The 27965-nt window shown below is 46.0% G+C and overlaps 2 protein-coding genes across 6 annotated transcripts in view; both read left to right on the top strand.

The window, feature by feature from the left end:
* The first annotated feature begins 4837 nt into the window (after positions 1-4837).
* LOC137429600 (signal transducer and activator of transcription 1-alpha/beta) overlaps positions 4838-27965 on the top strand; it is a 107894-nt gene continuing 84766 nt past the window's right edge. Inside the window, exons 1-2 of one of the 5 annotated variants that reach the window (XM_078779608.1) lie at positions 4838-4929; positions 5071-5188. In XM_078779608.1, coding sequence (XP_078635734.1) covers positions 5116-5188 — 73 coding nt within the window. In that variant the 5' untranslated portion in view covers positions 4838-4929; positions 5071-5115. Of the gene's footprint in view, positions 4930-5012; positions 5189-27965 lie in introns of those variants that run through there. The other 4 variants (XM_078779607.1, XM_068119640.2, XM_068119638.2 and 1 more) reach the window with 4 other exon arrangements.
* Positions 14312-17748, top strand: LOC137429598 (uncharacterized). The gene is made up of 4 exons (XM_068119634.2): positions 14312-15006; positions 15304-15679; positions 16000-16766; positions 16986-17748. The coding sequence occupies exons 1-4, from the start codon at positions 14465-14467 to the stop codon at positions 17554-17556; spliced, it is 2256 nt and encodes a 751-aa protein (XP_067975735.2). The 5' UTR covers positions 14312-14464; the 3' UTR covers positions 17557-17748.

Genomic DNA, 27965 nt, shown 5'->3' with positions numbered 1-27965 from the left:
ATACATCTATTATTTGCAGGTGAAGTGGAAATTTAGCGATGGCTGGTAATTCAACGGACGAGGAGCACAAATGGATTTTGAAACAGTACTGGAAGACAGAGAATAGTGAACGTGTGCGAGAGCAGTGGCGAGAAACATTTGCATCGCCTCCACCAACGAGGCTCACAATTTACCGGATACGTTACAAATTTGAGAGGACGGGGTCTATCCACAACTCGCCGAAGAGTGGTCGACCAGTCACCGTGACAACGCCAGAGAATGCAATGCAAGTCGCCCTGGCATTTACCCAGATCCCTCAGAAATCGAAAAACAGGGCGTCATCTGAATTTGGTATTGAACGCAGATCGTTGGGTCGTTTGATGCACCGTGCAGGACTGAAAAATGTACGTGCCACGATTGATACATGGTTTATTAGAGGATGACTCGGATCGGCGTTTACAATTTTGCGAAGCCATCCTGAACGAGGAACGAGAGGGTGACAGCATTCTGCGCAAAATCGTTTGGTCCGATGAAGCAAACTTTAAGCTATCGGGTGCCGTTAATAGGCACAATTGTGTGTACTACGCAACTGAAAACCCTAAAGTCACGATTGAGCAACAGCTCAATCAACCTGGGGTGACGGTGTGGGCTGGCCTGTCCTGCAAAGGTGTCGTTGGACCTATCATTCTGCACAGGACTGTCGATCAACACGTGTATCTGAACATGCTGACGGCTACAATCATACCACAGGTACGCGAACAACAGCAGCAGGACGACTTCTACTTTCAGCAGGATGGGGCGCCACCGCACTTCGCACTCACTGTGCGTGCGCTACTTGACAAAGAATTTCCCAACAGGTGGATTGGACGTCGGGGAGCCGTTGACTGGCCACCACGTTTGCCGGATCTCACCCCTATGGACTTCTTTTTCTGGGGATGTGTAAAAGAGGGTTTTCGCACGCAAGCCACGTTCTGTTGATGCCATGATTCGGTTCATACGGGAGGCTTGCCAGGAAATTGATGCTGATAAAGACCTTTGTGACAGAGTGTGCATGGGTGTCCACACTCGACTAGTGGAGTGTGAATGCCAAGGGCAAACAGTTTGAACATTTGAGGGATTAATATGTTTATTATTGATATGCTTGTATAATCAATAAAATACGTTTTGTGTGCACGTTTTGTTTTTCATTACTGTATACCTACTTTTGCAGCCCCCTGTATGTATGTATGTATGTATAATTGTGTGTGTGTGTATATATGTATGTGTGTATATATGTATGTGTGTATATATGTATGTGTGTATATATGTATGTGTGTATATATGTATGTGTGTATATATGTATGTGTATATATATATATATATATATATATATATATATATATATATATATATATATATATATATATATATATATATATATAAAGAGTTCAGGCGCAAAAACCGATAAACGCCATTTTTGACGAAACTGAACTATGTTTACCGAAGTATATGTTTCAATACCTCCGTTTCAGTAGTCAAATCATTTTCTCCCAAAACCCGATAGCGTCCACGTATTTTCCCATTCAAGATCGCATTTCGTTTCAGAAAACGATAAGCGCCGAGGCCGTAGTTTCCCAAACCCCGATACAGCCATTCAGCCAATCAGCGTACGCGGCTTGTTTACTGCATCCAACATGTCTGCGCCCTGTGCATCGTCGAATCGAGTGAAATTGTCCGATTTATCGTTAAAAACTGCTGTAATTTGCAAGGAATAATGCAGGAATTTGATGAAATCGAAGAGCCAGTGATGCTCTCGCCATCTGGGCGTAAGAAGAAGCGCCGTCCAGAGGAATCTGTTCGTTCTGTGGCGAAGAAAGGCCGGCACAGTTCGATCGGAAAAATTCCGTGTGTAGCTTGTGTACATAACTCTGATTTGTGCATGGCATCTATAGATCTGACGTCACTGACTGACGATGATGTGGGTTACCATGCATGGGCTCCTGTTTACGACGGCTGAGAAAGTGAAGCAGGATGCCATACTCCTATCGTACATGAACATTAAGGCAGCTCAATGCCGTAGGCCCAAGGTGGATGACCCAGCAAGGCAGAAGAGCAGGGACATCCGTGAAATACTTTGTGCTGACAGAAGATAGACAGAAAGTGCCAGTGTGCAAGGCATCATTCCTCAGCATCTTTTGTGAGTATTTTTCCAGATCTATAAAAATAATTAATGCTCTTTTTTTCAGCGTTTCTGGTCATGTCAGGATGGGTCACTTCTTGACCCCCCCCCCCCCCCCACCACCCCCCTTCTGACCACAACCACTGCAGGGGCCAGGGCAAGGCACAGTAGTTATTTATTTTTATGATGAGTGGCCAGTCATTAAATTGTCATGTTATTCTATAACATTATGCATGCATCCACTGCTGTCTGGATCATAATTTTGATTTTCAAGCGTCTTTGGGCTTCCTGAAAAGAGCGCTATATAAAATAAATGCATTATTATTATTATTACATTTTGCAATCTTGTTTGGTTTTCAAAAGCACTGGTTCTTTTCAATGAAGTTTTGTGCTGCAACATGACAGTTTCCATCATGTCCATTGTCCGTCGTACATTTTATTTGGAAAATAATCTTACCTGGTGCTTAAATTGCCAACTGTTTTTTCTGGCTTGCTTCATAATTTTTCATTGTAATTTCAGGTGTAAAAAAAAGATCGAGTATCCAACATAGCGAAGTACTGGTTCGAAAAGGGAGTAGCCCAGCCGGAGAATCGGGGCGGTGCCCGCAAGGTCGAGGAGAATAATGAGAGAAAGGCAGCAGTACGGCAGCACATCGGGACTTTTACTTGTCGAGCCAGTCACAATGCACGGCGTGGTGCCCCTGGCCGGAAGTACCTACCGACAGATCTCAGTGTCAAGAAGATGCATCGATTGTTCGCGGATCAGAATCATGCCCAGATTTCGTACGCATTCTACTACAGTGTCTTCATGTATGATTTTAACCTTGGCTTTGGACACCCTGCGAAAGATGTATGCAGTTCCAGTGTGAAATACCGTATAAAGTTAAAAGATCCAGAGCTATTTGATGAGGAGAAACGTGAAACATCAGCCATGTATCTCCTCCATCGTCGCAGGGGACACAAGTTTTACGACATTATGAATGCAGTTGGGGATACCTTCACTGTCTGTTTCGACATCATGGAGAACCTCGTTCTACCCAAATCACCCATTGGACAGACGTATTATTCCCGCCAACTCTATCTGTATGTTTTTGGTGTTGTTCGTCACTGTGGGCGAGGCCAGCCACAAGGGAAGGAGGACATTCATCTGTTCGTCTGGCTGGAAAATCAGAACAGAAAGGACAGCAACATGGTGGCATCTGCCCTTCAGCATTACTTCGGAACTGTAGTCCATGAAGAACTGTCTCAGTTTAAAACACTGCGGCTATTTTCTGATTCCTGCTATGGGCAAAACAAAAATATCAATGTTTTGTCCATGCTCTTTGCATTAAGGAGGCAGAAATTTAGGGATCTGAAAATCGAGTACAACTTTCCGATACATGGCCATAGCTTCCTCCCTGCTGACTGTGCTTTTGGCCGGATTGAACAAGACATTCGGAAGGAGGACACCATTCTGCTTCCATCTGAGTACCTCAATATTTTACGAAAGCATGGAAATGTTCATGTTTATGGCACTGATTGGGCTTGCTATGATAATTTCAAGTCCACAGCGACAGGTCACTGCTCCTCATCCCGTTCATTCAAAATCAGTCAGGCTAGGGTGCTCGAGATTTTTTTTTAAACCAAAAAAAAAAAACCTTTAGAGGCCATTTTTCCCCGCGAAGCGGGGGTTGACCTTTTTCGGGCACCGTGGTTGTTGTTTTTGTTGGTCCCCTTTTTGAAACAATGTTTTACGGCCGGATGCCCTTCCTGCCGCCAACCCTGTTTGTCGCCTTTTTACGACACACAGGGAATTACCAGTGAACTGGTACTCAATTAGCCGACCTCGGAAGGATGACAGGTTGAGTCAACCCCCCTGGCGTTAATTCAGCGATCGACCGGGATTCGAACCTAGGATCCTAGGATCCCAAGCTGGCACCCTAGCCGCTACACCAACACCAGGCTTAAGGTGCTCACCAGGTGCCAACACCAGGTGCTCGAGATTTAAAAAAATAAAAAAATAAACCACCTTTAGAGGCCATTTAGAGGCTCGAGATAGATGGGGACAAACTTGAATTCAAACAAGTCTACAGTTTTGACTTTTGCTATCACAATGTTTTGAAAAGGGGAAAAAAATGGGAATCATTCAAGCCTGTTCTGAGTCCAATGGTCAACTGCGTGAAGGAAGCTAAGAAAACGGATGTCCTGAAGCTGATCGATGAACTTGGTGCTGGTGAAGGAGTCAGATAATTTTATGAGAATGCCTTGGCTGATGTTGGACAGTCTGTTGGGAGACAGGACTTTGATGAGAGCAGTGATGAAGAATAGAGTTTGTGTGATTCCATGAACCTCGTGCCAAGTGTGGCAGGGTTATCCGATTTCCGCTTATCAGTATTAGTGGAATGTTGCAGAAATCAGTTTCTGAGCTGGACTCCGATTGGGAAATTTTTTGAAAGGTTGTGACTGAAATGGAGTGTTCGCCTCCTGATCATCAGGAGGCGAACACACCTTTTCAGTCGGTCAGTGGTGTACCCTTTCAGTGCTGGTATAGGCTTGAAAACGGATTTTTGTGATATTCCATTACATGCTCAGCTGTTGTAGGATCTGCTCTCTGACATCATCTGTGATGTCATGTTGTTCGTTATTCATGTTTGTGCATTTGGGGGGGGGGGGGTAGGGGGGCTGCTCCATAAAGTACACACACACACACTGGAATGTTTCAGGATGGCAAATCCCTGTTAAGGCTTGAATGATACTATCATTTTGTCAGTTCTACTTTTGCAAATTTGGTGTTCCGGGTGAGGTTACTCCGTGTACGTACTCAGTGGATAGCCCCTCAACTTGTGATACTGCCAACACTGCTTACTGCCAGGTTTATGATTCTGATTTTGGAGTGTTGTACTGGCAACTTGTGATGCTGACATACATACTGCTGATTTGTGTTGGTGGATTAGGATACTGCTGATTTGTGATGTTACTTGGGATACTGCTGACTTGTGATGGTGACTTTGGATAGTGCCATGAGAGTGTCCTCTGTGGCTGTGGTCGTCTGCAAAAGATCGATTCTTACCGGTAAATTTATCAGCAACAGAAAACTGACAAAACTGGTTTTGGGGGCATTGAAGCCTTTTTGGTATTAATTTTATTATTATGCCACATCATACTTGCCATAAGAATGACATTCTGGTCATTTCATACCACTTTTACTTGTCTAAAAGTGACATTTGGATTTATCTGTTTTTGACAAAAAACGACCCATGGAGTTATCTGTTTTTGCAGGAAAACGTGTTGAAAATCACAAAAAATTAATTTTTCTAATAAATTTTAATTTTTGAAATCCTGCCGTTTTATTATCTCATATTTACTGATTAAGATACAGCCCATGTCATTTTGATGGGTTTCACCTGGAATGCACAGCAGAAAATCTTGATTTTCTCATTTCAGCAACAATGGATATATCTGTTTTTGCATCTGAACTCTTCAATTATATATATATACACACACACACACACACACACACACACACACACACACACACACACACACACACACACACACACACACACACACACACACACACACACACACACACACACACACGCACACGCACACACACACACGCGCACGCGACCTCGGCTATCGCGTTTCTCTGCTATCGCGGCTACCTAAAAAAACTGCACAAACACGACTATCGCGCCCCAAATACGGGCGATAGCGCACCGGAAAAGGTGGAAAAAATTCAAACAGTCCGGGTGCTACGTCATCACCGAGCGTGGGGTGATTCACGTGCTGATTGGTTGTGACATCAGGACATCAGGGGTGCTGTGATTGTCCGCCCGGCGACATTCAAGTGCGCGTCGCCTCAGAGTGAATACTCTATGTACTGTAATAGCAGTGTCCAAAACTTTTTTGTGATATAACAATGGCCGATATACCCCGACCCCGTCCTCCCACCATTGCCCAGCGTAATGCGGCGGCACCTGCAAGGGAAATCAAGACGAGGAAGAACTTAACTTGCGCTCAGAAATTCGAAATTGTGCAGTTGATAGACAATGGTGAAACAAAGCGAAGTGTTGGAAAGAAATTTGGGATAAATTAGTCAACAGTGCGAGGTATTTACCAAAACAGTGACCATATCAAGGCCCATATGAATCTTGCCTCATCAGAAGCAGGTGCCCAAGCTATGCGAAGCCATAATCAATTGCTCCTCAAGACAGAACAATTACTAGGACAATATCTGGAGAGGCAAGCAAAGCGAAACTTGGCGATTGATACTCGTGAAATTATGGTCACTGCCAAAGACATTTATGCTGCCGTGGCTCGTGTAAGATGGGTGTGCAACAACCTCCAGTCTTTCTTGCATTCAAAGGGTGGGTAGATAAGTTCATGTCCCGTCATAAAGTGAAAAGTGTTAAGATATCTAGCGAGGCGGCAAGTGGGGAAAAGTCTGCAGCCCGTGAGTACCCTGAATCTCTAAAAAAATATTATTGATGAAGGCCAGTACACTCCCGATCAAATTTTTAATATGGATGAAACCAATTTCTATTGGAAAGCAATGCCTCGGCTAACATTTATCATGAACAAGTCAGCCAAAGTTCGTGGAAGGAAGGCCATACAGGAGCGTTTCACCCTGCTGTTCGCTATGAATGCGTCAGGAACGTGCCGCCTTAAACCCACAGTTGTGCATCGAGCTAAAAGACCCAGGGCCTACAAAGGATGTAACATGAACAAATTAAATGTGCACTGGTTGATATCAAAGAAGGGGTATATGTCAGCCAAACTTTCCCAGGACTGGCTCAAGGAGGCATTCATTCCCGAGGTTGAGGATTTTTGCAAGTCCCAAAACACAAGGTTTAACATTCTCCTACTCCTCGACAATGCCCCTGGACATTCGCCACTTCGCAGGGCCGAGCATCCTAATGTGAAGGTCGAGTTTTTGCCACCAAACACGACTTCCTTGATCCAGCCCCTCGATCAGGAGGTCATATCAGTTGTGAAGGCATCCTATTCCACACGGCAATTTAAGAAGATGCGGCAGGCAACTAAAGACACCGCGCCTTTATCCAGCAATTGCTCGACAGTGAGGATGAGGATGAGGATGAGGACATGGTTCAAAGGGATACTGAGGCAGAACAAAAAGCGATTCGGTATTGGAAAAACTAACCCTAACCTCTCTCAGGACCGCCCGAAGACAGTTCGTTTGATGCGACTAACTGCATCATCTGCCAGAAAAGCGCGGGGGATAAAACTGTGAGCACAACTAATGGTTGCAAAAGGATACGAGAAGCAAGTTACATCCACAATGATCAAGTTTCCAAACGGCTTAAGCTGGTTAAAGGAGATGGGTTTATTTATCATGTGACCAATGACTGTTACAAAAAATACACCATGACTTCAGTTCTCAATAGGAAAAGGAAGAGTCTCGCTGTATGCCAAGACCTGTCCCGTTCTGAGCAGGAAGAAGATAGAAGTACTCGTTCTAAGGCCGTCCGACATCCACCGAATACAGAGACGTCCACAACAGCCTTACGTCAAGTGAAGTGTATTATCTGTGACAGTAAATCACACAAACAACAGTACACGAAATATCGCATTAGTGAATCAGGCCGTGCTTCAGCCTTTCTGGCTGCGACAAACTTCTTTCAAGATGATGTGTTCACCCGAACGTGCGACCTTCAAGATGCGCATTCTGTGTTTGGAGCAGATCTGTACTACCACAGGGACTGCATGACTAAATACTTGTATAAGTATGACTCTCGTGATAAAGCTTCCATACCAAAAGTGTCTGAGAAACAGCTTGCTTGGAATCAGGTTGTTAAAGAGTTAGAGCAAGGCCTAAAAGAAGGGAGGGGTTATGAACTTAGTGCTATCAGAGACTCTTTGAACAATATTGATGACAAATGTAACTTTCGTAATAGAGATGTAAAAGTTTTCTTGTTGAACACTTTTGGTAATGAGATTGATTTTACATATCCCAGTTCGTTCAAAAAATCAATGATGGTATTCAGTGTTCCAAAGAAAGTGTTAGCTGAGCGCATTCGTTCCCTTGATCTTGTTCAGGTATGCGCTGGTGTGATTAGGAAGGCTCTAGATGAGTATGATTTTGGCCTTGACGATAGCTTTTGTGATGCGCATGATCTAAAGCATTCCTTGAGCGAGATGAATATCCCTGAACCTGTACTACGTTTTTTCAGTCATTTGTACAATTTCAATCCTGACACATATGCAAAAGCAGCCGAAGCTGTCATGACAGAAAGTGATGAACCAGTTGATGAGGATGAAGAAGATGATGATGACTACGATACCGGTAGCAAGCCATCAGGTAACAGCCTCTCCACACAGCGTTGCAGAAAGATACAATCTGTCTTCCAAGTCATGTACTATATCCATCACTGCGGTAGAAAGAGAACTCCAATGCATATTATGAATGCGGAATCAGTTCATGGTCTTGGGCGTGGTGGCAAAATTGTAACTACAGTTCTAAACCACGGAGGACTAGCAATCAGCTACCCGGAGCTGCGTAGGTACCAACATGACCTTGCCACGTTTACAGCACAGCACAACAACGATCGCGTTTCACTGCCGTCACACTTTGATCCTGGGCAATTCACCTCTGGTGCAATTGACAACTGGGACCATGAGGGGGCAAATGTATCTGAACATGACACTGTGACTGTTCTCTACCAAGACAAACCCCCGTCGTCGACCAGTAAACCAAAGATTTCTGACACGCAGGTCACACATGGTCCACAGTCATTCAGTTTAATATTAAAATGCCAGGTACTGTCCGACTTTCACAAGCCTGCACGCCGTGCTGACATCCCAGCAACTTACAAAGTGGCCGAACTGCCTTACACTTCCTCCGAAGCCGATGCAGCAAAACTGAAGGATATTTCTTGGTCCCTCGCACGCTTGAACGTCATGCATGATGAAGTGTCCATCTACCCCAAGTCACAAACAATGCCATCTTGGAGTGCTAGCAACTCTGTTTGGACGGAGGAGGCCATCCCATTAAAGAATCTTGCATTTGTGCCTGTTCTGCCGCATCCAGTTACAGAGTACGCGACAGTTTATACGGCTATGAAGAACTTTATGGACATTGGTTCTCAGCTGACTCAAAATGAGATACCAATGTATTGTGATGAAGGTGTTTATTGCATCGTCCGTGATATACAACTGCTGAGACCAGAGGAATTCAGGACCCTGGATCCATGCCTGGGAACGTTTCACTTAGTGAAAACTGTTTTGAAATGTATTGGCAAACTCCTGGATGGAAGTGGCGCAGACATCACATGGTTGCAGGCTGGTGTTTTTGGTCCAACTGTCATCGAGAATTCTGTTCTACATGGAGGTCACTACAGCCGCTGTCTTGAGGGTATGCAGCTCCTTGCTGAAGCCTTTGAACGCCTCCAGTACAAAGAATTCTTCTCCGAGAAAGGCATCGACCAATATACACATGAGCTTGCCATCCTGACGAACCTCCAGTCTAGTGTCAAGGAGAAATGCATCACAGATAGTCAGAAGTATATGGTTCAGTTTGCTGATGCATCAAAAACGTTGGTCGAAGATTTGAACAGATTCATCCAAACACGGTCTGATACCAATGAAAACTTCAAGTTCTGGACTCAGTTCTTGCAAATGATGGATATTGTCCGTGATCTGTTGAGAGCTGATCGTGAAGGGATTTGGGAACTGCATCTTGACGCTGTCCAGCGTGCATTGAACCTGTTTGCAGCATTCGATTCGACCAACTACTTGCGATGGTGTTCTCTCTACCTTGAAGACATGCGACGTCTACCTGAGACTGCACCATCAGTTCATGAACAATTTGCCAAAAGCAATTTTTCAATCAGAGAGATACCCGGCCGATTCACCGCTGTTGGAGGAGACCAGAAATTAGAGCAAAGCATTAACCTTTCATCTAAGTGCAGCGATGGAGTCATTGGACATGCAAAGCAAAAACAGTATGTCGCCCAGTGGGACCTAATATACCATGAAATGATGGCAGTGAAGAACCCACATCGGCAATACAGTGATGTGATTGACAGGACACATGAGACTTACAGCCACCACGAATCATCTCAAGCCACAACGAACCGCAAAGAAGGACATATTCAGGAGATGATGAGATTCATTGAAGAGAAGGGGTCCCCTCTGTCTCTAGACGCTTCCAAAACACTACAAAACTTTGTGACAAAAGAGGTTATGTCCGATGATATAAAAACTGACATGCTCAATGCCTTTTCAAAAGGAAAAGAGAAGTACCTGAAATTCAGAAAGGAAAGGTTTGTCACCAAGACTGAACAAATAAGCAGTACCATTCACCGCACAAACTTGAAGACGATGAAAACTCTTCGAAAGAAGCCACAGAAGACTACCAAGACGACAGTGAAGGAGATGAACATCGCTGAGAGAAACATAGAAATAGCTCGGGAGCGTGGCCTCACCACCGATGATCTCTTAAAGTACGATGTTGTTCCCTCCCCAGTGTTGTTTGATGATGCAGGAATGATGACTAAACCAGCAAAGAGCCAGCTACTGAAGGAGTTGGAGACGCACCTAAAACCGGAAGAATTTACATATAGTCATCGGAAAGACGCATCATTTGTAGTTGACATCATGGCCACAATCCAAAAGGTTAATGTTACGAAACTCTCCAAATTCAATGACCTTCTAATCAAATTTCATGTCATTTTCGGCCATATATCATCGGTTTGGGCAGACTGACTATGTCTTTGACATGTATTCTGATGACCCATCAGTGAAGGACAGCAAGAGGAAAAGGCGAAGTGACACTCTACCCATCGAATATATTTCAATAGAGCCATCAACACCACTACCTAAGGATATGAACACATTCTGGCCTTCCAACAACAACAAACTTCTCCTTGAAAAACTGATCTACAGCCATGTTCGTTCAAATATTGCAAATACCGGTCAGTACCCAACTGTACTCGGACAGGTGACCAGAGAGAACGAGGATTGGAAATGTATGAAAATGCACAACGGAGATGAGAGCGCACTGGTACACCTTCAATCCACATTTGAAGAGGCGGATCTTCGCATACTCCTTCATGTTTTGGACGCGCTCAAAGAAGGACACAAAATATGTGTTGTCATCTCCAATGATACTGATGTAGTTGTTGCCTTGCTCCACCACATGCCTGTCTTTCTCCAACATGACCTAGAGGAGCTGTGGGTACGAGCTGGAGTTGGAGATAGCACTCGGTATGTGCCCCTTCATACCTTGTTCGAGCGCATCGGATGTCAACTCTGTGCTGTTCTTCCTGCCGTACACAGTCTTACAGGATGTGATATCACTAGCAAAGTTGGGACCAAGAAAGCCGCCTTGAATGCCGAGCCAGAAAAGTTATTGAAGCACTTTGGAGGGTTGCCGACCCTTTCTCAGCCTTTGATCAAGAATGCAGAATCCTACTTGGTCAAAGTACTGAAACCAAAAAGCGATGCGAAGAAATTTTCGAACTTGCGTGCGGAGATCTTCCATCATGTCAAAGGGAGTTCTCATCACAACCTGCCACCAACCAGCCAAGGTCTCCTGCCACATATGAAGCGTAGCTTTTTCAATGCCTACAATATCATGCATGCTTTGGAGCTTCATCAAGATTCTGAAAATGTGATCGCACTTAAGCCAGAGGATTGTGGTTATACGCATGACAAGGAACAGCTGATACCTGAGACAACGTGGAAAACTCTAGAATCACATTGGACAGTTGTCTGTTCATGCACTAAGTGTGCCAGGTCAACATGCCCCTGCAGGACCGCCATAGTCAAATGTGTAAATTTTTGTCATTGCAAAAAGGCTTCCCCTGATGCCTGCAAGAATCCTGTCGCTTGATAAAGAGTACATGTATTGAAGTTGCACGGGTGGTAAATGGTGGTAATTGACAGCACGCGCTTCCTTGTTATGACAGTTATATTGGGTTTGTGGACATGTTATGATTTTAATTCATGAATCCTTAAGCTATGTAAGTGTAATAGTTTTGCTTAAGCTGAATTTTGAGCGAAATTTAGTCAACATCATTGCCAGGAGGTGTTTGGCGGCCATTTTGAAATTATGCAAATTAGGTATATTCAAAAGGGGTTGATTATGGTTCCAATGAATAGCTTGCTATCAAAAACCCATGTATAGACACCAAAATCAGCCGAATATCACACTTACTTCTAAAGTTAGACCAATTTAACCAATTTTGGTTTATACCGCTTTTTGGGGTAGGGGTAACCTTTGTTAACATTTGACCCCACTGTCACTATACAATATAATGAATCATAAATATGATGCATGGAATTATTAAAGGGCTTCATAAGGAAGCTTCTGACAAATTTTGGTTGCTTTATCTACATAATTGGGTGTATGAGAGGTGATCGGATTTTGAGCGCCTTTCAAACTGAAAGTGATTTTTGGAGAAAAAGAAGCTAAATGACGTGTTTTTTCCTAACAAAGACAGTTTATAGTATTGAACCATGCTAAAAATGTGTTAGTTATGTCTAAACATGATAAATAAATGTTACATTTGAATCTAAAGCTGCCTACTCTTGAATTATTCCATGAAAACTGAATTTTGCTATTTCGGCTAATTGGCCTCAAGTCATAATCACGTATTGGGGTGTGCAGAAAAAACGTACTTGATCTGGGAGTGTTACCCAGATTTTTTCCAAGGGTCTCAACATATAGAACAGGAAAATCAAAAGTTTTGCCATAGAAGAGAGATGTACACAAGCAACCCCCCAGAGCCTATACTAGTCCACTGAGTGGACAATCCAGAGCATGCATTTGTGCCGGTGTCGGCGATCGTTGTTCATATACGCACTCTTCATTCTCATCTTTCTTCCTAACTCTTACTCGGACAAGCAAATCCCCTATGCCATCCATAATGGTACACTCTATCCATACACCACATCCTCCCTTCCGTGGATGTTCCACGGGTTTCGGCTAGTCTATATAATAATAGCGTAAGGACTCGACTTTGTTATCCCTTTTATGCCGCACCCAGTGACCCGATACCCACGGCACTAATGGATTTACGATCTACGAACCGCGCTCTTTGTTTTATCACGTACAGCCATACTCGAAAAATCTGAATTAGCCGACGTTGGGGCCCAAAAGCATCCGATTAACTGCCGATACGACGCCATCTTACGACGCCATCGTATTGGCGTCTGCCGGGCGAAGGCGAAGCAAGCCGTCTGCTGATTGGACAGGCGAAGGCGAAAGCAAGCCGTCCACTGAGTGGACAATCCAGAGCATGCATTTGTGCCGGTGTCGGCGATCGTTGTTCATATATGCACTCTTCATTCTCTTCTTTCTTCCTAACTCTTACTCGGACAAGCAAATCCCCTATGCCATCCATAATGGTACACTCTATCCATACACCACATCCTCCCTTCCGTGGATGTTCCACGGGTTTCGGCTAGTAATAAAGTAATTCATCGATTAATTGATTAATCAATAAATCAAAAATACTGTTTTTGCCAAAGCACATGCTCACTATTGTGGGCAAATTTCAGCTTCCTAGCTCAAACGATGTCTGAGATATCACCGGGACAAACAAATAAACAAATAAGAAAGAAAATAAACAAACAGATTTAAAACTGAGTACTCCCTTTCAGCGCACGTCATCGCCGGTCCCCCTTCAGTGCCCAGTAATGACCTCAAGCAGCATCTGGAAGTGGAATAGGAAAGGAGCGCTGTACAATAAGCACACCTAACACGAGGCCAAGGTTTCAGACTGTGGCACGCTCATGAGCTAAGCAGCCGCCATGTTGAACTCGAGAGGGTTTGGCATGTGCTGGTGTCTTCGAATGCTGTTGTGTTTGCTTAGTGCGTTTTTTTTATTTCCCCATCTTGTCTGCTTAGTTTTCCTTTTTATTTCTTGTTTGTGCTGCTGCCACTCAGTCTCAGGGACTTGTCAAGTTCTGGTGCTGGTGGGCTGCCGCTCAGTCTGCTGGGACACCTGCAGATTGAGTGGTCGAGGTTCTTTGAGAAACTCTGGAGAGAGTTGTGACGTCCGCTTGTACAAAGAAAGCGTGAGCGACCAGGACGGCACGGTCACCAATATCCAAAGGTGGGCGGTCCGCTTCGAAAGTCCGCTTATCCGCTTATCCGCTGCAGCGGACTAACGTTTTCGAAGCGGATAAGCGAATCGGAACAACCCCCGGAAACCGAAGCGGATAAGCGTAAGCGGACTACCGAAAAATTAAAGCGCATCGCGATTCGCCAAATCAGCTGTTAGCCTGAGCCGTTACTCTAGAATTGTGAATATTTATTTAAGTGAATAATAAGTGAAAACTGAATATTTTATTGGACGCTAGAGCGGCAATAACGTCAAGATGGAGAGATTTCTGACTCTCCAGCCCAGCGGCAGTGCCAGGGACAGGCACACGAGCGACGCAAACCAGCAGTCCCAGCACAGCGACATCCACAACCCGGCGGTCAACATGATGGGGGACGTGGAGGACAGTCAGGAGATCTGCGCCCTGACCCCTCAGCTCATGCGCAGCGAGAGCAGGATGTCGCTGGACTCAATCGAGTCGGCTGAGATCAACGTGACAATGGACACAGACGATTCCAGCCTCAGCCAGAAGTGGAGGCACATCGCCCCCTTCTTCAAGGTCGTGGACAGCAAGGCCACGTGCACCAAGTGCTCAAAGACACTCAAAGCCCAGCCCGGATCAAGTTCAAACTTGAAGGTGCACTACCAGAGGTACCACGATGCCCAGCACAACGACCTCAAGGCGGCCCTCGACGGCGGCAGCAGACGCAGCCGCCACAAGTCCTTCCAGGACATGGCCGGCGCCAGGAGGCAGGCCAGCATCGAGGAGACCTTCAAGGAGAAGTTCAGCCAGAAGAAGTGTCTCGACCTTTACTATAGGTAGGTAATTTTATATTTTAATTAAACTCATTTTCATTTGTCAACTTAAAGTAAGAATATATTAATAACTTCGGAATAAATCGGTCCGTTCTATTCCGATTTAATCGGAATTTATCGGATTCAATCGGAGGCACGTTAATAATTATAAATTCAATGTTAAAGTTTTTTTGACTGTTCAAAAATATCTTTCAACAATTTATATGTCTCATATAAATAATTTATATGAGACATATAAATTGTTAAGAGTTTTCATTCATTATATCAATTTATAATAAATTGATATAATATATAATTCAGGTCCTTCATTGGCTGCATGAAGCCCGCCTCGGAGACAGACAACGAGCACAACAGGGCCCTGTGGGCGTACGCCTGCCCACAGTTCAAGGTCCCCTCCCGGCGGAAGCTCACTCGGGACATCAGGGCGATGGGGGACCAGGCCAAGGCCGACCTGACGGACCTCCTCGCCAAACAGGAGTTCGTCGCCACCACGGCCGACAGCTGGTCGGCAAGCAACAGGGCCTTCCTGGGGATGACGGTGACCTGGCTGGAGAGGGTCACCTTCGAGAGGCAGTCCGCCGTCCTCGGGATCAAGGAGATCACCGTCAGCCAGACGGGCCAGTACCTGGCAGAGGCGATCTCCGAGCTGCACGATGACTTCGGCATCAAAAGAAAGGTGGGTAAACTCTGTAGTTTTAGAATTTAAAATTGTTTACAAAATTTATTTTCAATAGATTACAATTAACAATAAAAGTATGCGTTTTTTATGACAGTGTTTAAATATAATAGTCAAGATTAATTAGATTATTCAGGCAACTTAAATGAATTGTTTTAGCAAAATATAATGTGTATTAAGTGACGTATTACAGTAATACGTCACCTAATACACATTATATTTTGCTAAAACAATTCATTTTAAGTTTTAAAACTTTTAATATTAACTGTAAGTGAAAAATGAAAATAAACTTTGTTTTAAAACAGTATTTTGCTTTTCAGGTTGTCAGCACCACCACTGACAACGGCGCCAACTACATCAGCGCCTTGAATCACTACGGGGCCCTCGGGCGCGATGACGAGCAGCTAGAGGTGGTGGAGGTGGACCCAGAGGTGGTGCAGACCAACACCATCCTTGTGGTGGACGCCCTGGAGGAGGTGGACCAGCAGGAAGAGGTGGTGCACGTCCCCAAGCATCGCCGCTGTGCGGCACACACAGTGAACCTGCTGGCCTCCAGGGACGTCGAGAAGGTGCCCGGCTGGAGCACCCAGCCCAGGCCGGCCTTCACCAAGCCGGCCGCCAAGGCCCAGGGCCTGTGGAACGCCCAGAACAGGAAGACAGTGACCGCCAATGACATTAAGACGGCCCTGGGCAAGAAGCTTGTGACCCCCGGCGTCACCAGGTGGAACTCTAGCCACGACGCCTACAAGTGCCTGCTGACCGAGGTGCTTGACATGGACAAGAGGAACAACCTGAACCAGATCTGTCAGCGGCAGCACCCCCACCCCCTGCCGCACATCACGGAGGACGACGTGCAGATCTGGTCGGAGTACGTCAAGGTGACCGCCCCCCTCGCCGCCTGCCTAGACGTACTCCAGGGCGAGGAGAAGGCCTACATGGGGTGCCTTCTCCCCCACCTCCAGGTGCTCAAGGACTCCCTGGAGGCGCTGTCCATCGACGGCAGCATCGTCCACGCCCAGAACCTGGTGGCCAGCCTCCTCCAGCAGCCGTCCTGCGCCAGGAAGGGAACAAAGGGCTTTGACGGCAGGTTAGTTCTTATATTATTATTATATTTTATCGCAACGAGTTGAAAATTAATAAGTGCTTCTTTCTTCTTATATTATATTATTATTAAATGATTAAAAAATCCTTGCCGGTCTAATGATTCATTTGAAATGAATTAAAATCAGTTGAATGACATTTAATTTTTCAATTTAAAAATCTGAAATTATTTGACATTTGTTTTATAACTTTTCTTTTACTTCAGGTTCAGCCACCTCTTCGTGGACATGGACCTTTTGATGGCCACGGCGCTGCACCCCCAGCACAAGCTCGCCACGGTCAGGGCCATCTGCAGGAGGCAGAACAACGACGCCATCTGCGACCTGGTGAGGGACAAGCTCATCAGGGACCTGCTCGCCCTCGTCCTGCCTGACGAGCACCTGGACCCTGCCCCCCAGCAGGGACCCCAGCCCGGCTCGAGCAGTACGGACTACCTGTTCGCCATGGAGGAGGGGCAGCAGGAGGAGAACCTCGAGGAGAAGATCAGGGAAGAGGTCAACAACTGGTCGAGGAAGCCGCTGAGGGGGAACCCGGGGCTCTCGCCCAATCTCTTCCCGCTCGAGTTCCGTGATGCTTGGGTAACTCTATTTCTCAGGCATAACACGCCGCTCCCGAGCTCTGCCTCGGTCGAGCGCGTGTTCAGCTACGGGTCGGACATCCTCAGGCCTAAGAGGTCGGCCCTGGCTGCACCGAACTTCGAGGCCCTCGTCTTCATGAAGGGCAACCTCCAAATCCTCAAGAAGGCCCACGAGGTGGAGGAGGAAGACGAGGACTAGTCAACAGACTACTAGTAGACTCTCTTGTCAAAGAAAGGACGGGCAAATTGATTTTTCTTTAATGTAACTTGCATATATTAAAATTATATTTAAATTAACTGTAGAGTAGAGTCGAGTCGAGTGGAAAACTTTATTTCAATAAATTTTGAATAAATTTTATTTAAATAAAAATGTATATTTTTGATCTTAAAAGCTTTGTTTGTCTTTGTAGTAGTTAGAAATGGCTATTTAGGCTTAAAAAGCATTAAATTCCCTTTAGAAACGTCAAAAATCGCTTTAAAAACGTCGAAGCGCTTTTAAAAAATCGAATCGAAGCGGATAAGCGGATAACCGGTAAGCGGACTAAGATTTTCGGCCGCTGAAGCGGATAAGCGAATCGGACTACACGGGCTGGCGGAGCGGATAAGCGGTAAGCGGACTTAAAATTTTCCGAATCGCGCCCACCTTTACCAATATCCCCAATAGGATTGTGGAAGAGAATGAAGGTGTGGAGGTTGAAAGAGGTGACAGTAAGGGAGGCATTAAAAGAGAGGCTGAGTCGGGTAGAGGATGATGTGGTTGAGCTTGAACGTGGTTGGATGTCAATGAAAGATAGTCTGTTGGGAGCCGTTGGTGAGGTATGTGGATGGACAAAAGGACCACCGAGGCACTAGTCAGGTTCACTATGTCAATAAATTATATTTCGTTCAAAATCATGGTAGATTAGCAAACCTATACATTTTTGGAAAGGTTATAGCATAAGGAAACTAAAAATCAATGTTTACATTTGGAGAGATACCTGTATGACGGCCATTTTGGATTTTCAAAATGGCCACTGTAAAATACATATTTTGTTCTATTTCTGCCTCTAATTACCCTAATAACTTTTTAAAATATACTAAACCTATATTTTCAGGGACAAGGAATCCAATGAAAGTATCAAATTAGTGCTATGGGGAATGGTAAGACACGAATCAAAGGTTTTGAATTGCAAAATACTGTCTTTATATTCGCGATAAGTTGCATGATCAAATACATGTTATCATTTTGTACAGGCAGTTAATAACATCAAAATGTGTCACAATAATTCATATCACCAAACATACACAGGCAGTCAGCAAAATCATATGTACACATGCAGTCAGTATAACTTCACATCTACACAGGCAGTCAATGACAAAATATACACAGGCAGTCAATGGCATCAAACATACACGATTACAGAATATGCCATTTAGAGTTCGTCATCACTGTCCTGTGTGTCGTATCCGACAATATAGTCCGCATCGTTTTCACAGTCCGTTCCACACAAGCAAAGGTCGGTCAAATTGATTGGCAAATCGAATTGGTCGAATGGTCGATCGAATCGAATTCGATGAATCGAATCGAATCGAATCGATCGAATTGGTCGAATGGTCGATCGAAACGATTGGTCGAATGGTCAAATTGGTCGAATGGAATTGGTCGATTGGTCGAATTGGTCGAATTGGTCGAATCGAATTGGTCGGAATTGGCAAATGTAAACATTGATTTTCAGATTTTCCATGTAATAACGTTTCCAAAAATGTATAGGTTTGCAATTCTACCATTATTTTGAACGAAAAAACATAGTGAACCTGACTACACTCGGAAACATGGTGGTGGGATGATGAAGTTGGAAAGAGGCTGGGCGAGAAGAGGAAGAAGTTCAAGGAGTGGCAGAAGGCGAAGGGTACAGGAGCAGAAAAAGCAGAGCATGAAAGTTATAAGGCAGCCAAGAAGGCTGCAAAGAAAGAGGTAGCAAAGGCGCAGGAGACATGTAGGAAAATGTTTGGAGAACGCTTGGATTCGGAAGAGGGTCAGAGAGCGGTATTCAGGATTTCCAAAGCAGATAGCGAAAGAGAGGTGTGATGTGATGGGGGTGAGTTGCTTGAAGGATGAAGTGGGACAAATCGTTGTGGACCCAGATGGAATTAAAGGAAGATGGAAAAGATATATGGAAATGCTGTTGAATACAGAGAATGAATGGGATGGCAACATAGAGAGTAACCCAGTTTTAGGACCGGCAGAGAAGATAACTGAGAAGGAAGTTGAGGAAGCGATAAAAGCAATGAAAAGTAGAAAAGCGGGAGGGCCGACGGGAGTTGTGGGAGATATGTTGAAGACAGCAGGAAGTTGGGGTGTGAAGAGAATGGCAGAGATCTGTAATCTGGTGGTGAAAGAAGGTCGCATTCCAGTGGATTGGGAACTGAGTACCCTCGTCCCTCTATACAAGGGGAAAGGTGACCCTCTGGAGTGTGGCTCGTACCGAGCGATAAAGTTATTGGAGCATGGAATGAAGGTATTGGAAAGGGTGTTGGAGAGGAGGATAAGGAAGAAGGTGAAGATCGACAAAATGCAGTTTGGATTTATGCCAGGAAGAGGAACGACAGACGCGCTCTTTATTGTGAGGCAGTTGCAGGAGAAATACATGGAGAAGAGGAAAAAGTTGTTTATTGGGTTTGTTGATCTGGTGAAAGCATTCGATAGGGTTCCACGCGAAGTATTGACATGGGCATTGGGCATTGAGGAAGTTAGAAGTGGAGGAATGGTTGATCAGAGTTGTGATGGCAATGTACAAAAGAGCGCGCACAACTGTAAGGACGAAGGACGGCAACAGTGGTGAGTTTGAGGTGAAGGTGGGAGTGCATCAGGAGTCGGTACTAAGTCCACTACTATTTGCAGCTGTGATGGAGGTCCTGGCTCAGACCGTAAAGGAGGGTTTACCGTGGGAGTTGTTGTATGCAGATGATCTGGTGTTGATTGCGGAAAGTATGGATGGACTGAAGGAAAAGATGAACAAGTGGAAGGAATGTATGGAGACAAAAGGTCTGAAGGTGCATATAGGAAAGACGAAGGTGATGGCAAGTGGTAAAGCATGTGGTGAGGTGGAAAGAACTGGGAAGTGGCCATGTGCTGTGGGCAGGAAGGGTGTTGGAGTGAACTCCATTCAATGTACAATGTGCGCTGAGTGGGTTCATCAAAAATGTAGTTGTCTGAGAGGGTCATTAACCAGTGTGGCAGCTACATGGAGGTGCTGGCTCAGAAGGTATACCCTTCCAGCTACATGGAGGTGCTGGCTCAGAAGGTATACCCTCTTCAGAAGTCATACACTTCCTCCCGTCCATGGTACACGGATTCTTGTGGTGAGGCTGTTGCCCAGAAACAACTTGCCTTCGTCTCCTAGAAAGCAAATCCAACGAAAGGAAATCTCAATTCCTTTCACAAAGCCCAAAACAAGTGTGTGTCCACCCTCAGGAGAGCCAGGAAACAATATCTCTCCGTTCTCAAGACCGAACTCTCTTATCTGTCTCCCTCTTCCAAATCCTGGTGGCGTCTGGTCAAATCTGTTTCTGGTGTTTGTTCCCCCTCCATCCCCTCCCTTACCTCAAATGGCTACACAGCTGACTCCACACATGAAAAAGCTGAATGCCTCAACTCTGTGTTTGCCTCTAAATCTTGTCCCAAACCTATCCCTCTCTGTACCCACCGTACCCAGCTGCTCCTGGACTCGGTGTCCTTTCCTCCTGGCAAGGTGGAAAAGTTTCTGTCAACCCTCGACTCTGATTCTGCAACAGGACCTGACGGCATCAGCCCACGGGTCCCAAAATCTTGTTCTTCTGCTCTTTCTCTCCCTCTCTCTGTTCTCTTCACCCTCTCTTTTGCTCAAGGTCAACTGCCATCTGCTTGGAAATCAGCCAACATCACCGCTTTGCACAAAAAAGTTGCAAAAACAGATCCGAGCAACGACAGACCAATCAGCCTTCTCCCAATTATCAGCAAAGTCATGGAATCCATCATTGCTTCGGATATGAAATCTTTCCTCTTCTCCAATGGCTTGATCTCTGATCATCAATTTGGTTTCAGACCAGGTCACTCTACTCTGGACATGCTGCTTCTGCTGTCTCAACAATGGATGGAGGTCCTCAATGCCAAACAGAAAATTAGAGCTGTCTCCCTCGACATATCACGTGCCTTCGATAGGGTCTGGCACCCCGCTCTGCTAACCAAACTCTCCTCTTTTGGTATCCATGGAAATCTCCACGCATGGCTGGCGGACTTCCTCTCTAGTCGTAGTCAACGTGTGGCCCTGAATGGGTTTCTCTCATCTCCTCTTCCTGTTCAGGCTGGAGTTCCCCAAGGCAGTGTTCTGGGCCCTGTGCTTTTTCTGGTCTTCATCAATGATCTCTCTGACTCTCTTGAAAATCCTCTCTATCTCTTTGCTGACGACTCTACTCTCTGTCACTCCATTCTTCATCCCTCAGATCGGCAGTCTGCTGCCTCCTCACTCTCTGCAGACCTTGACAAAATCACAGACTGGGCAAACAAGTGGAACATGTCTTTCAATCCTGACAAATCTCACACTCTTACGATGTCTCTCCGAAAAGACCGACTGGACAACCCTCCCATCCACTTTCTGAATAATCCTCTCCAAGAAGTTCTGTCACTCAAGCTTTTGGGTCTCACTATCTGCCATGATCTTTCCTGGAAAAACCACATTTCAAATCTGGCCTCCAAAGCCAGTCGCCGACTGGGCATCCTCCGTCGTGCGAAGTCCTTCCTTGGCACACCTGAGCTCCTCACCACATACAAGGCTTTCATCCGCAGCTCAATGGAATACTGCTCTCCCCTCTGGGCTGGTGCTCCTGCCTCACACCTTGCTCGCCTTTGCGCTGTTGAAACCAAAGCATTCAGAATCATTGGAATCTCCCGCGATGAAGCTAACTCCAAGGGCCTCTCACTCACTCACCGCAGGCAGGTTGGTGGTCTTTCCGTCTTCTACCGACTCCTCTCTGGCCTTGCCCCCCCAGCTCTCTCTGGGCTCTGTCCCGCAAATATTCCTACAGGTCGCACAAGATCTGCCTGCAACCCTCTTTTGGTTAAACTGCCAAAATCAAGACTCTCTGCTCACCTTCACTCCTTCATTCCTCTTTTCTCCCGCCTCTGGAACAAACTCCCTCACTCTCTTCAATCCCACTCCACCCTCCAAGTCTTTAAAACAGCTGTTCACCACCATCTCTTATCTTCCCCCATCCAAAACCTTGATCTTTTCTACCCCCGCTAATTTCACCCAAATTCCCCTTTTTGAAATACCAACTTCTGTCCTGGAAGTCCTTGGTGTCCTTGTGCTTTATACTTCTCCCTCCCCCACCCCCTTCCCATGCCTCCTCCCCCAGGGCCCTCTCCCTTCCACACATCTCCCTGCTCTCGGATGTTGTGTTTGTGTGCTTCCCCTTTTCTCCCCATCTTGTCTTCCGCTCCCTCTTTTTGTGTATTTTGTTTGTCTGGTCGATTTGTTTGTGAAGTAAATGTTAGCTCTTTCACGAGCCTCGATTCAGTATACAAAAAAAATATATATATATATATATAAACCTCTTGAGAATCCAAAGTCGTGCCGCGGAACGTGGTGACGTCACTGCGTTTACAGGCTTAAACGGCAATTTTATATAAGTTAATATTTTGAATAACTCGGTCAATACCAGTCCGATTTTCGCCAAATAAAGGTTCCCGTTATCCACAGATACCCCTGTATCCTCCTAGAGGCGAAGTCAGGATGAATTTCGCAAAAAATAAAGTCCTTCGGCGACGAAAATTTAACATGGGGTTTTCCTATGTAAATTTACCCTGAAGTAATTTTACCGAAAATCCTGGAAATTTCGCGGGGCCAGTTTCTGTTGAGTGTTAAGACGTACTAGCGACTGCGAAATCCGGAATCAGAATTAAAATCCGAGCCTCCGTTAGCTCTAAGGGCCCCCCAAAACAAATCGCATATATTCCTAATGTAATGAAAAAACTCCGGAGTTCCTAAATCCCAAATCCCATGCCATCCAATGTCAATCCATATATCCACACCTCGCTACGAATGTTATGCATCTAATGATAAGCATAAGAACCATCAAAAAATATTTTAAGACCAGTTTATTCGACTAAATGTGGCGCGGCCTAGCATCTAGTCAAGACCAAGCCACCAAGGCCGACCACGCATCCCGACCCCAAATTCCTCATTCGACGATAACTAAACAATATATTATATGACTCGCACCGTACATACCTCCTTCTAGTTCTTGTTCTTGTCTTGGTATACTCACTCAGACTCACCCTCGCACAGGTAACCGAGGTTGAAGAAACGGCGAAGCGAGGCAACCACCAACAAACACGTCGTCGCCTCGAATTTCCTCCCGCCAACACAATCACAGGGAAGATGGAGGGAACAAAGGCAGGAAAGACCGAGAGGGAAAAAGTGTCCAGTGCACTCTTATCACGACTGAATCCTCTCAGCTCCCCCAAATGGCGTCTGCTCTGCGTCGTCGTGTCCAGCTCCGAACTCTTCTTCTTCGAACGACCTTCGACACTCGTGCCGGAGACGTGATGACGTCACTGCGCTTTAGTCTTAGAAAACTAAGTCTTAGAAAACACAGTCGACGAAAATGCATTTCCAAGGTAGAAGGGAGGCGATCTTCAAGGACAGCTTTCCTGATTTCTTCCTGTTCACGCTCGAACATAGTCTTGTAACATGTGACATAAGGATTAACGTCAGATAGTATGTTGTGCAGTTCTGCTATCAATTCTTGCAAACATCTGTGATTCTCAGGTCGATTCATACGTTCCTTTGTAGCTTGAGCTGTATCCAAAATAAATAATTGTGCAAATTGTGCTTGTTCATGTACATGTGATGGATGTAATGGACCACAGCGATGGTAAATTTGACCGTGGATTTTGAAACAGTACGGTCCATTTCCTGGAGGAGATGAGATCTGAGCACCCATTGCTGCAAAAGCTAATGCCGAATTGTAATTCCGGATATTGTCTCGGAAGTTGCGACATTTTCCATCGTCACCCTGATAAGGTTGTTGCAGTCGCGCAGGTACGGCAAATAGTGAGGCAATTTAACTTTTCCCTTGGAACAACACAGTGTAAATCCATCCCCTTGTCCTGTTGATTCATTTGTGAAATGGTGTGCAGAACAGTACACATGGTGACGTCATTGGACCGCAATTATGCTCTTGAACAATATTATCGGAAACTTCGGCCGGATTCATTATGGCTGCGGTTGTATATGTTTGCTGAGCACTCCAACGTCTTTGTTGCTCAGCATGCCGTGCGAGTCTGTGTTGGCGTTCATCGACGGTCTCGTTCTCGCACCTCATCGTTGTTGCAGCAGCATCCTGTGCGAGTCTGTGTTCACGTTCCTCGACTGTCTCGTTCTCCCTCCTCATCGTTGTTGCAGCAGCATCCTGTGCGAGTCTGTGTTCACGTTCCTCGACTGTCTCGTTCTCCCTCCTCATCGTTGTTGCAGCAGCATCCTGTGCGAGTCTGTGTTCACGTTCCTCGACTGTCTCGTTCTCCCTCCTCATCGTTGTTGCAGCAACATCCTGTGCGAGTCTGTGTTCATGTTCCTCGACTGTCTCATTCTCCCTCCTCATCGTTGTTGCAGCAGCATCCTGTGCGAGTCTGTGTTCATGTTCCTCGACTGTCTCATTCTCCCTCCTCATCGTTGTTGCAGCAGCATCCTGTGCGAGTCTGTGTTCACGTTCATCGACGGTCTCGTTCTCCCTCCTCATCGTTGTTGCAGCAGCATCCTGTGCGAGTCTGTGTTCACGTTCCTCGAGGGTCTCGTTCTCCCTCCTCATCGTTGTTGCAGCAGCATCCTGTGCGAGTCTGTGTTCACGTTCCTCGAGGGTCTCGTTCTCCCTCCTCATCATTGTTGCAGCAGCATCCTGTGCGAGTCTGTGTTCACGTTCCTCGACTGTCTCGTTCTCCCTCCTCATCGTTGTTGCAGTAGCATCCTGTGCGAGTCTGTGTTCACATTCCTCGACTGTCTCGTTCTCCCTCTTCATCGTTGTTGCAGCAGCATCCTGTGCGAGTCTGTGTTCACGTTCGTCGACTGTCTTGTTCTCCCTCCTCATCGTTGTTGCAGCAGCATCCTGTGCGAGTCTGTGTTCACGTTCGTCGACTGTCTTGTTCTCCCTCCTCATCGTTGTTGCAGCAGCATCCTGTCCTGTGCGAGTCTGTGTTCACGTTCCTCAACTGTCTCGTTCTCCTGTCTCATTCGTTTTCTTGCTGCATCCTGTGCGAGTCTGCATTGACGTTCGACGACGGACTCGTTCGCCCTTTTCACTCAACGTTCGCTCGACGGACTCGTTCTCATTCGTTTTCTTGCTGCATCCTGTTCAAGTCTGCGTTCTTCATCGACTGTCGCATTCATTTTGGAAATGGAAGTTTCCACGCAACGCATGAATTGTCACGATCGACAAGAGGAAGTGTCTCGTCATCATCAAATGACAAATAAATTACATTGTGAAAATTAAAGATTTCAAATAAACCTATTTAAAGTGTATGCGCAAATATAACTAATCAATAAAAAAACGAAGAAATATCTCTCGGTAATTTCCTGAACCCGGCTAATAATGTTGAATGAAATAAAAACGAAGAAATATATGTCGTTTTGTGACGACTGTCATCAAAAGTAAAAGTAATATATCTTAACGGAAAAGAAAAAGCGAATTTTAAATATATGTCGACTGTTATTTTAGGCGGTGTATTTTCGTTTATCATCATGGCGCGATTTAAAAATATATATCTCTGCATTTTCCTGTCCAATACCTACTCACACTTTACACACACACCGGCCCATGTTTACACACACACACACACACACACACACACACACACACACACACACACACACACACACACACACACACATATATACACCCATACACATATACACACACGCACACACACGTACACGGCGGCTAATGCAACATTTTAAATACTTTGTGGCATAACAATGATCATGAATATATCAAATTCATGCGAAATGGATCAATTTATGAACGTCAGTCTAACAAAATAAAAAATCTATGGAAGGTCGTACTCGTCACAATGTGTATTTGTTGATGTGATAAGTATGTTGCTTGTTTGGAACTTTCCTCTCTGCCTCTCTCTGCCCCACCTCTCTCCCTCTATCTGCCCCACCTCTCTCCCTCTCTCTGCCCCACCTCTCTCCCTCTATCAACCCCACCTCTCTCCCTCTATCAACCCCACCTCTCTCCCTCGATCAACCCCACCTCTCTCCCTCTATCAACCCCACCTCTCTCCCTCTATCAACCCCACCTCTCTCCCTCTATCAACCCCACCTCTCTCCCTCTATTAACCCCACCTCTCTCCCTCTATTAACCCCACCTCTCTCCCTCTTTCTGCCCCACCTCTCTCCGTCTTTCTGCCCCACCTCTCTCCCTCTATCTGCCCCACCTCTCTCCCTCTCTCTGACCCACCTCTCTCCCTCTACCAACCCCACCTCTCTCCCTCTATCAACCCCACCTCTCTCCCTCTATCAACCCCACCTCTCTCCCTCTATTAACCCCACCTCTCTCCCTCTATCAACCCCACCTCTCTCCCTCTCTCTGCCCCACCTCTCTCCCTCTCTCTGCCCCACCTCTCTCCCTCTATCAACCCCACCTCTCTCCCTTTATCAACCCCACCTCTCTCCCTCTCTCTGCCCCGCCTCTCTCCCTCTATCAACCCCACCTCTCTCCCTCTCTCTGCCCCACCTCTCTCCCTCTCTCTCTGCCCCACCTCTCTCCCTCTCACTGCCCCACCTCTCTCCCTCTATCAACCCCACCTCTCTCCCTCTATCAACCCCACCTGTCTCCCTCTCTCTCTCTGCCCCACCTCTCTCCCTCTCTCTGCCCCACCTCTCTCCCTCTATCAACTCCACCTCTCTCCCTCTATCAACCCCACCTCTCTCCCTCTATCAACCCCACCTCTCTCCCTCTCTCTGCCCCACCTCTCTCCCTCTATCTGCCCCACCTCTCTCCCTCTATCTGCCCCACCTCTCTCCCTCTCTCTTCCCCACCTCTCTCCCTCTATCTGCCCCACCTCTCTCCCTCTCTCTGCCCCACCTCTCTCCCTCTATCTGCCCCATCTCTCTCCCTCTCTCTGCCCCACATCTCTCCCTCTATCTGCCCCACCTCTCTCCCTCTATCAACCCCACCTCTCTCCCTCTCTCTGCCCCACCTCTCTCCCTCTATCTGCCCCACCTCTCTCCCTCTCTCTGCCCCACCTCTCTCCCTCTCTCTGCCCCACCTCTCTCCCTCTCTCTGCCCCACCTCTCTCCCTCTCTCTGCCCCACCTCTCTCCCTCTATCACCCCCACCTCTCTCCCTCTATCCACCCCACCTCTCTCCCTCTCTCTGCCCCACCTGTCTCCCTCTCTCTGCCCCACCTCTCTCCCTCTCTCTGCCCCACCTCTCTCCCTCTATCAACCCCACCTCTCTCCCTTTGGTGTTAGGGATTACCCCATTTAATGTGTTTTCTTTAATAAAAAGGAAAGAATAAAGATATTTAATCTTAACCTTTTTAAAATTCAAACTAAATATACGTGGAATTATTTCTGTTCTATCTTTTTTT

Source organism: Myxine glutinosa, chromosome 6, assembly GCF_964187855.1.
Source record: "Myxine glutinosa chromosome 6, kmMyxGlut1.1, whole genome shotgun sequence".
Lineage (NCBI taxonomy): Eukaryota > Metazoa > Chordata > Myxini > Myxiniformes > Myxinidae > Myxine > Myxine glutinosa.
The sequence above is the reverse complement of the archived record's forward strand: the minus strand, read 5'-3'. Positions and strand labels throughout refer to the sequence as shown.

Excerpts from the sequence above, each read along its gene's own strand:
- LOC137429598 (XM_068119634.2), top strand. The coding sequence starts at position 14,465 with ATGGAGAGATTTCTGACTCTCCAGCCCAGCGGCAGTGCCAGGGACAGG. Across the intron at positions 15,680-15,999 it reads ACTTCGGCATCAAAAGAAAG|GTTGTCAGCACCACCACTGA; the intron begins GTGGGTAAACTC and ends TTTGCTTTTCAG. Across the intron at positions 16,767-16,985 it reads ACAAAGGGCTTTGACGGCAG|GTTCAGCCACCTCTTCGTGG; the intron begins GTTAGTTCTTAT and ends CTTTTACTTCAG.